At 36.2% G+C, this 10089-nt stretch overlaps 1 protein-coding gene and 1 non-coding gene across 2 annotated transcripts; both read left to right on the top strand.

Moving 5' to 3' along the window:
* The first annotated feature begins 444 nt into the window (after positions 1 to 444).
* Positions 445 to 7643, top strand: LOC105696030 (60S ribosomal protein L3). Its single transcript, XM_012418167.2, has 8 exons — positions 445 to 485; positions 876 to 1068; positions 2799 to 2967; positions 3806 to 3941; positions 4319 to 4505; positions 5390 to 5592; positions 6672 to 6827; positions 7370 to 7643. The coding sequence occupies exons 1-8, from the start codon at positions 483 to 485 to the stop codon at positions 7583 to 7585; spliced, it is 1263 nt and encodes a 420-aa protein (XP_012273590.1). The 5' UTR covers positions 445 to 482; the 3' UTR covers positions 7586 to 7643.
* LOC111673983 lies at positions 734 to 810 on the top strand. The gene has a single exon (XR_002762201.1). It is a non-coding gene; the product is annotated as a small nucleolar RNA U43 (small nucleolar RNA).
* Positions 7644 to 10089: the final 2446 nt, after the last annotated feature.

Below are 10089 nucleotides of genomic sequence, written 5' to 3'. Positions count from 1 at the left end.
AGTGAAGTTAATCTCCGATTAACTGGTTTACAGCAGGTTTAAACAAGTATAAACGTTAAATTTCGGAATAATTGTTTTGTCTTCGACATATTTTTCATTTATCTTTGAACATATAAGAAGAAATGAAATTTGTATAAGAAGAAATAAAGATTTGTAGACAAAAAATTAATTAAATGTCCAATTGTCGACGAAAGTGTATCTACACTTCTGCACCTTTAAAAAAAAGTGTAACACACTCGTTACACTCGAGTGTAGAAAGTGCAGACACGCGAACAAACCTATAAGGGACGATCTCTTAAATTTAATACTCTATTATGCTATTGGTTCGGTGAGTATCCGTCAATACATTTCAACTAATCCCATTTCAGATACGGATGAGCAGTTCTCAAACTCATCTACATGAAAACCACCCAACGGTATAAAAGGAGGTTGCCGGAACTTACGTCCTCCATTTTGATTTCACCTTCGTGAGCAGTTCAACCATGGTAAGCGCGCGTGTGTTTTGTTCTCGTAATCGTTCGATAATTCAAACATCCTCTTACATTTTTCATGTAATACACAAAAACAAGAAAGAAGACGGGTTTAACAATCAATATTGAGCAATATTTCTTGTTTAGAACTGTCTACATAGATATGTGCAGAATTTAAACTCGATTCCGAGTCTAACCTCAACAACGTGCAAAGACACGTTTCTCGTGAATGTACATGTTTTTATACATGATAAAGTGTTGCAATGATGATTTAGTTATAAATGTTTATGGTTTTTAACTGATGTCCTATGAGGAAACTAAACTAGGGCGGTCTGAGAAAGTTAATCGAGTAATTTAACATGTGCATGTCAGCATGGCATGGGAATAAGCATTCCCTTTTCATAGTCTCACAGGAAATTCAGTGCGCCGAGGCATGGCTCTATGGGATTCTACCCCAAAAAGAGATCCCAGCGTCACCGAGGAAAGGTGAAGGCATTCCCTAAGGATGATCCGAGTAAGCCGGTTCACCTTACTGCCTTTGTCGGTTACAAAGCTGGTATGACCCATGTGGTCCGAGAAGCCGATCGGCCTGGCTCAAGTAAGTAATGCTTCTGTATTTTTAAGTTTTCTTTAAAGATTATGCAAAGGTTTAATAACTAGAAATTTGGTAAAATTAAATTCTAACATGAGATAGTTGCTTTACATGTGGCTTCTGCATTTTAGTTTTCTTTAAAGATTTTACAAAAGTTTAATAATTAGAAATTTAGTAAAGTTAAATTCTAACCTGAAGAAGTTACGTGTGGCTTCTGCATTTTGAAGTTTTCTTAAAAGATTTTGCAAAGGTTTAATAAGTGAAAATTAGTAAAATTCCAGTTAAATTGTAATGTGAAAAAGTTGCTTTGTGTGGCTATCAATTGTGATAAGTTTAATTTGAATATGAATTATGAAGAGTTTTATTTGAATGAGGGTAAGATTAACACATTCCATGCCACATGGGGTGTATATGCCTCATGGTTTGTTTACGACACCGTACTCATCATTTATTTCGGCACGGAATGTGTTAAGAATGTTTCTACTTGAAAACTTAATTATACATGTAACGATCAATCCATTTTTATAAGAACTGACCAATACCACCCACAATTTGTGAAAGTTTTGTTGCAAAATTTGCTTAAAATGCATTTCACATTACACAGTAATTTCACAGTAAAATTCATTTCACATAACCTCATATGTAATTATCGCTACTCCGAACGGCTAAATCAAATAGCAACATTTTTAGGAATACAAATTCATTTCCGTGTTGAGTTTACCAGCTTTTCATTAAATTTCATTACGAATTTCAGTAAAATGTTACATTTACATAAACCTGAACTGATAGAAGTAAAATATCTGTTGTGAAATTATGTAAACGTTTCAATACATTTTTAGTAAATAGAATAACTAAATTAAAGTTGCTTCAATTGTGAGTGGTATATATTTTGTTGGATTTTCGAGCAAAGATACGTGACAGTTGAGCTTAAACATAAATTTGAGACAGATCTTCTTGGAATTGAATATTCTTATGGCATACATTTTATAATATGTGCAAAAATATATGTAGATGTTTCAGCAGGATAATACATACTCTTCGTATCTTTTATTTTATAGAGAAAAATGTCGTTTTTTTTTTCAGTAAATATTTATTTGAATTAATGGTTTGTATAGTATTTAGTGTATCAAACTTAGAAAAAGTACCCATTAGTTGGAGCAACTTTCTTCATCAAGAGAATATTATTTTGCAATTAAATATTATCGATATATAGGTAGTTTCTACTTTTCAAATTTTCATATTTTATACGCTCCATTTTACATATGTAACTCCTGCTTTAAACATTCTTTATTGATGAACAGTCGCTAGGAACAAATTAATTCTTGCATAAAATAAATATATTTGACTTGAGACTTTACCGAGTTCTTTGATTTGTAAAGGCGAAAACTGCCTGTATTTATGATAAGTTCCGACATCTATACTTTCGTGAGACCTTTGTGGGAACACTCTGGTTGAGCGGAAGTTGCAGTTAGGAGCTGCTTTTCCGTGCAGTATATTCCAAACTGCGATGTCGAATATCAATGCTGTCCCCTACTTTGTAGGAGCGACGGCAGCACGGCATATTCCATAAACTCTTGGTAGCCCATTGGGTGCAGACCATTGAGACAAACCATGCTTGGCACAGCTTTTAAACCAGTAAAACCTAATTTACATTTGATTACCTTTCAAATGTAATTAAGTTTCACCATTAACTCATTATACATAATTGCTAAATCATTTTTTTCTCTGCTGAGTAGAAGTGAACAAGAAGGAGATAGTCGAAGCCGTTACGATCCTGGAAACACCACCAATGATCGTGGTCGGTATTGTTGGATACATCGAAACTCCTCATGGACTTCGTGCTCTGACAACCGTTTGGGCCGAACATCTTTCCGAAGACTGTCGGCGTCGCTTCTACAAGAATTGGTAATTAGGCCTGAAATTTCTGGAACAATTTCATTAATTATATGACATTCCGAGAACACTAAAATGGTATAATGATATAACAATAGAACAATGACAATGGAAGATGAACAAGTATAGATATGTGCGCAGATGCATATTGAACAAAAAAATTACTTTCTAGGCAAAATTAGTTATTCAAATGATTCAGTACTTGATATGAAAAATAACGAATGACAAATATTGTTTAAGGTTAATGTAAGAACAATTTCATTGGTAACTGTTAAAAGTTTGAGAAAAAAATACCAGACCTACTGGTAATTCTATTGAATTCTCATTTGTTATAAATGTATTATTAATTCCTGCAAACTTTCACACTAAAGAAAAATTAACTTTTCACTTTAAACGTAATGATAATGAGTTAGGTAGATTTAGCGAAGCTGAACTCGAGAAAATTGAGTATTGTTTGTAATTTGCTTTAATTTCATTTGATCTTATTTTGGCGATAGCAGCTAGTAAAGATCTATTTGACACAAGAATTTCTGTTTTTCTAGAAAGTAATCTTTTTCATTCAGTGCAATATATACCCATTGGAAGTTCTGGCGTTAAGTCTGGTCAAGACATAATTTGTAATTCTGGAGTAGTTTTGTGCACATGATATTAATACCGTCGAACTTAGCTCTCCGCTCACTCGATGAGGGCACTTTTTCGAAATTGTCCAACGAGCCGAATGCTCATCTTGTGGTCAATTCGAATCGGTGTCCAGCCTCCGCTCATTATGATGAGGCTGGCACTAAATACAGGGATACCGTCTCGTCCACCTTGCTGTGTTCGGACGGACTTTCCCGCTGGTTTTCTTCAGGTATAAGAGCAAGAAGAAGGCCTTTACCAAAGCTTCTAAGAAGTGGCAGGACGAGCTCGGTCGCAAGTCGATCGAAAAGGACATCAAGAAGATCGTCAAGTACTGCAAGGTTGTTCGCATCATTGCTCACACGCAAGTGAGTAATATCGTATACTTTACTCTGAAGTGTTAAGACGTGAAGCGTCTTTTAGATGTCTCGTTTATGAAACTTTTCTCCAAACTGGATATAGTTTGAAATTTTATGTTGTAAATACGAAGGCTCTAAGGAAACGCATTATAAAAGTTCATTCTTTACAATTTGATATTAATTTTGTATACAAAATGAAATTTTATCTAGTTATGACCTTTCTTAAGGCTACCATATTAACGTGATAGAATGTCAAATAATTAGATACACGTGGTTTGGCGGAAAGTTTCATAAACGTTTGACCCCTTAGATGCCAATCTCACATAACTTTCAATTACAAGACAGATCAAGATACTAATATTTTGTATCATTGTTTTGCTACACAGATGAAGTTGCTTAGGCAGCGTCAAAAGAAAGCTCACATTATGGAGATCCAGCTCAATGGTGGAACCATCGAGCAGAAGGTTCAATGGGCCCGGGAACATCTTGAGAAGCCTGTTCCCATTAGCAACGTATTCGCTTCAGATGAGATGATCGATGTTATTGGCATTACTAAGGGAAAAGGATACAAGGGTATGTAAAGCAAGAATTAAGGAATGTTATCACTTTGTTAGAGATAAGTTTATTTTAAGATAAATGAGAAGGTTTAATAGGAACGATCCTTGACTTTGTAATTAAAGATAAGTTTAGGTTATATGAACTTTGCTCTCCGATTTCACCAAAGGTAGCCAAATCAAGAAAGATAGAATAGGTTATACTCTCCTTTTACTCTGATTTTGCATAAGAGAACTCTAATAAGACGACAGACTAACGGTACCTTTTCATTTGCTGCATTACTATCAAATTGCTTCAAGCAAAACTTTTCGATTGATTGGAAATAGGCAGATAGCCATCATAGATGACAAAGAATTATGAGCCAATCAAAGCATTTTCCTGGATTTAATTTTACAGCAATGCAGGCAGTGAAAAGGTAGCTTAACGGTAAGAGAGAGACAAAGAAGTACTATCCAACCGTTCCCTTCACTTTTATGCCTTTACAAGAACCATGGGAATGGTTTAATTCGCAGACTCCTATTCTACGTTCATGTAACCAATTCTATTTAATATATTTCACGTCGACGTCGTTTTTCATTCAAATGGCACATATACTGATTTTTGTAATCTGTGAATTGTTTAAGGCGAATGAACTTTATTTTTATGATTAATTCTTGACAGTTACATGAATAATGTTTGATGTGTATATACACTGACTTCCGTAGTTTGAGAATGAAGGCGAATGAACTTTTTCTTGTTAATTTCTGATGGTTATTACATGATGACAAAGCAGATATCATTTATCCTATTTCCATGAGGATGACACTCTGCTGCCTTCCTACTGACGTCTTTATTTAAGTGAAGGATCATAATTTTTTATGCGGTGTATCCATTTTCTAATGGAATGTTAATTTGTATTGTAGGTGTCACTTCTCGATGGCATACGAAGAAACTACCTCGCAAGACACACAAGGGTCTGCGAAAGGTTGCCTGTATCGGTGCATGGCATCCGAGTCGAGTCTCATTCACTGTGGCTCGTGCTGGTCAGAAGGGATATCATCATCGTACAGAAATGAACAAGAAGATCTACAGGATCGGTCAGGGTATTCATACAAAGGATGGCAAGGTACGGTTTAATATTCAACTTTTTTTTTTTTTTAAACTTTCGCTACCAGTGTCATCAGAAAATTCGGTAGAATTTCGCACCAAATACATTTAAAAGCATGTGCGAACGACACCGAATACTTAACGCCAAAATTCCGCACATCAATTCGATAAATATTTATTTCTCAATTAAGAGAACTTATCATAGACCCATGTTTGGCATAATGAAAGTACGTTCCCTTTTGTAGAGCCTGCAACTTTTTTCGGATTTTTTCGAACCATCCGCTATACGCTGTCAATCTGAGAATATTTCAGGTTAATTTTCACTTGATATGTATAACGCCTCGATTCTCTACGAGGGCCTAGTTATGTATTTATATTGGTTTTGATCTATTTAATAAAAACTTGTAACGCGGTGGCAGTTTTCCAATCAGTACGTGGTAGCGAACGTGTTAAGAATTAAGTTACGCCTCGCAAGAAAGCAATTCTACACAAATGTATTGATGGCTTTTTAATATCGACTCGAGGCCAGATTAAACGGACTTGACCATAGTACCCGGTGTGATTATTTCACATTTGGGATCTCCTACTCAAGTGACAACTTAAGTATTTTCTACTATTAAGATAATTTTTTGTGATTTTCTGGCTACTCCTCTCTTGTTTTTCAAAGCTACGTAAGAGCAACTCGCTAACACATTGTTAGGGATGAACCGATACCACTAAAGTATATTGAGACCTATTTATTACATGCATTGAAAAAAGTATTGATATTTTTATATGTAATATTATATTTATATATCAAATTAAATGTATACATACATATAAATCATACCGGTCTCCCAGAAATAGTATGCAAAAATGGATTTTTAAAAAAATACCTCTATGTTCATTCCATCCGATTCAAAATGAGTAATTTTCACTTATCACAAAATAAGTATCGAAGTCACGAGTAATTATACATTTCCATATTATCGAAATGGAAGTGTCTATTGAATCTTTACATCTACTTGTATCGATTTATTTCTAGACAATCTTATGGGAGTTATATTTATCCTTTGGATCGATTAAAATACGTTACTGATTTATTTCTGCCGTTTTCAGATCATCAAAAACAATGCCTCGACTGAGTATGATCTTACGGAGAAAACCATCACGCCCATGGGTGGTTTCCCACATTATGGAGAAGTGAACAATGACTTTGTCATGATCAAGGGATGCTGTATGGGACCGAAGAAGCGTGTCATTACGCTACGAAAGGTAACCGACAATTACTCTTTTGCAATTACTGGGGTTGTAATGAAAATGCACGAAGAAAAGAAATCACTTTTCAGAAGAAAATTCTTGTGTCGAATAGATTTTTTTATTGGCTACTATCAAGAAAATAAGATCAAATGAAATTAAGGCAAATTACAGGCTACTCAATTTTCTTGAGCTCGGCTTCATCAGGTCTGATTCATTATATTTTCTGTGCATAGACGCGTTAGAAAGAAAAGTTGATTCAGTTAAAGAAATGAAAGACTTAGTAAGAGCAAAAGAAGGAAAGTCGTATTGCCAATGCAAAAGTCCAAATGACACGAAATTTTTACATACATCGAAAGCAACACTAAATATTCTTTACAACCTTAGTAATTACTATATCATTGTCAACAGATTCGATGATGAAAATCTAATAGAGCCTACTATTCTCGTATGACACATATGTGATAATAAATGATAGGACTGAGAAGTCATGGGCATCGTAGCATTAATTAGCACGATTGGAGTCAAGTCAATCGTACTATGTGACTTTGTTCTTGCAGTCGCTGCTGGTGCATACCAAGAGATCTGCACTGGAAAAGATCAACCTCAAGTTTATCGATACCAGCTCCAAGTTTGGACACGGTCGCTTCCAGACTGCTGCGGACAAGGCTTCGTTCATGGGCCAGTTGAAGAAGGATCGTGTTCGCGAGGAGCAGGCTCAGACAGCTACGGCAGCACCCACTGCTGCTGCCACTGCTACTGCTGCTGCGCAGTAGAATCTATTACGATCACATTTTTTATTGGAAAATAAAGTGACCGATGAGTGAAAACCAATGAAGAATGTGGTGTGTGATTCAGATTTGTGCAATTTTGACAGTTGTGTAGTTATTCCTTGTCACGAAGTAGTATTAGAAGATACAATTCTGTGTATCGAAGTTGGTTCCACTTTAAGGTTAGGTCCAAGCTCTTCGGATTTTTGCTAATTTAGTTTCCGAGAGCGCCTATTTGGTGAATCTTTGCCATTAAAAATTATCGTCTGATAGTCTTTATCGCTCTGAAAGTACTTTAATTGCAAAATGAAAAGCATTTTTTTTTTTAAGTTATATCGATAGGAAATGTTTTGGTACCGTAGTATCAAAGTTTCGAGATTTTCCGCGCGTGGCGCTCGCATCATTGATCAGCGAAAATCTGAAATCCCTGGATTTCGATTCTGGGACCGCTTTTTGTGGAACTGATTATAAGTATCGTCTCCTTGCTACTTTGTACCCTCTGTGACTCAATTCTTCTTTTGTACAAGACAAGAATTTGTATCATTTTTTAGTGATACAATGTGAAATTTGCAGATATTAACTATTTATTGATTTGTAACCGAATCATTAGGTTACAAAGGAATGGTACAATGATATGCTATATTAAATTTTACAGGAAAAATTGAGTAAAACTGGAGAAATATCGATATACGGATATGACTTCAAATCCATGTGGCGTTATAGAGGGTTAAGTAGTAGATTTCCTTGTAAAAAAAGTCCCAATTTGTGACAATTATTAGTGTACATTTGTAAGATATTTACCGTCAAGATTGCACAGATCTTCCCTGCTGGATTATCCTACATAAATCACGTATACTCTTAGTAAAAAGGCTTCTAAATATAGTATTTATTGAACATGTTGAATTAGATCATTTATTCTACACGTAACAAAGTACCATTTTCCAAACGTTTATCGAGATATTAATGTGTACATACAATGCTATGAGCTTTGCCATTTATTATTTAAGTTCGGCTTCATGCGCTATGTTACAAATGACTAAGTCATAGAGATTTACGAGTGCATGTGTCGGAAAATCGTGTACAATCTATGGAGACTTACTGATTTTTATTCGAGCTTAATTGAACGTTACGTTCTGTTACAAATTACTAAAAAATTCGGAGGCCTATTAAGGTGAAGTGAACCCCCCCTCAAATCAGTCAACTCGAATAAGACACTTTTTTCTTTTTTTAAAAGGTATTGAATCGAACGGTTTGAAACTGACACGTAACTCGTGAGCACCTAGGAAGTATCCTGATATTTTCAAAATTTGGATTTTTGCCAAAAATTTGATAACTTAGCCAAAACCAAAACTAAAATGGCGTCGAACTCGTATTTCGATCGATATACAATCATTGAGGGCTCTAATATGAGAAACGGAAGTATCAGGACAATTGCACGACAATTTAGAACACTCTGGTAATCGAGAAACTTGCATTTAAATGGAATAGAGGCAAAACAGTGTCACGCGCTGCTATGTTAAAACGATGGTAATGCAAGGTCTCGGGTGGAAATTTAGTTGACACGGAAATCACAGATGGCGCAGAGTGTCCCTCTGCAGGCAATTAGAACCTCGGAAACCATGAATCCAGGGGATTCGAGCTAGGTCCTGAAACTCTTCATTTTCTATTCTAAGCCTCAAAGAAGCGTAAAACGTCGAAATTGGACACGGACCACACCATGTTGGTTCTAGTCCATGATGAGTAAATAAATTATTAATGAAAAATGAAATTTCATGAGTTTCAGGACCTACTTTGGCGCCTCCATATTTACGTGGTAAAATTTCAAACTAATCGGTACACCCAATTGGGGGAATACTTTCCCCAACGATTTGACTTCTCATATATATACAGAGATGAGTTGGGAGATTGCTCACGGGCAGAGTCGCGCGATCGCACCATGTGCTGCCTCTGATTTCGTACGTTAGCTTTCACCGTTATTTGCCCCCAAGGGCGGCGCAACGAATTTCTTACCATTGGGGGCTCGCGTATTCGCGATGGTAATACCATGCGGCAGTTGACGGTGGTGGCTTACCATTATGGCAATCTCCTAACTCATCTCTGCCAAATCAGAGATGAGTTGAGAGATTCACGGGAAGGATCGAGCGACCGCGTCCTGTTCGACCTCCGGTGGAGGATGCAGACGGCTAATGCACTTGCCACCTGTTACAAATCTGGGCAGCCGGAGAACCGGCTGTAAAAGTGAAGAACTCCTCACAAAAACTCCAAAACCCTGTACCTCCTCCGAAAAAAATCGCAGCCATTAGCTCGAGAGATCAATTTAAGCAGAACAATCTTCCCCATCAAGCTAAAAAAAGTGATGAACTCCTCACAAAAACTTCAAACCCTGTGTCTCCTCCGAAAAAAATCGCAGCCGCTAGCTCGAGAGATCAATTTAAACGGAACAACCTTCCCCATCAAGCTACCGTAGACGCAGTTCGCATCGCGACAAAAATTCACAAAGATCCTTTAAC

The sequence above is a fragment of the Orussus abietinus genome, unplaced genomic scaffold, assembly GCF_000612105.2.
Source record: "Orussus abietinus isolate OABI.00-Male unplaced genomic scaffold, Oabi_2.0 scaffold308, whole genome shotgun sequence".
Classification (NCBI taxonomy): Eukaryota; Metazoa; Arthropoda; class Insecta; order Hymenoptera; family Orussidae; genus Orussus; species Orussus abietinus.
Note: the sequence above shows the minus strand (reverse complement) of the source record. Positions and strands in the feature narration are given on the sequence as shown.

Excerpts from the sequence above, each read along its gene's own strand:
- LOC105696030 (XM_012418167.2), top strand. Across the intron at positions 2,968-3,805 it reads CGTCGCTTCTACAAGAATTG|GTATAAGAGCAAGAAGAAGG; the intron begins GTAATTAGGCCT and ends GGTTTTCTTCAG. Across the intron at positions 4,506-5,389 it reads TAAGGGAAAAGGATACAAGG|GTGTCACTTCTCGATGGCAT; the intron begins GTATGTAAAGCA and ends TTTGTATTGTAG.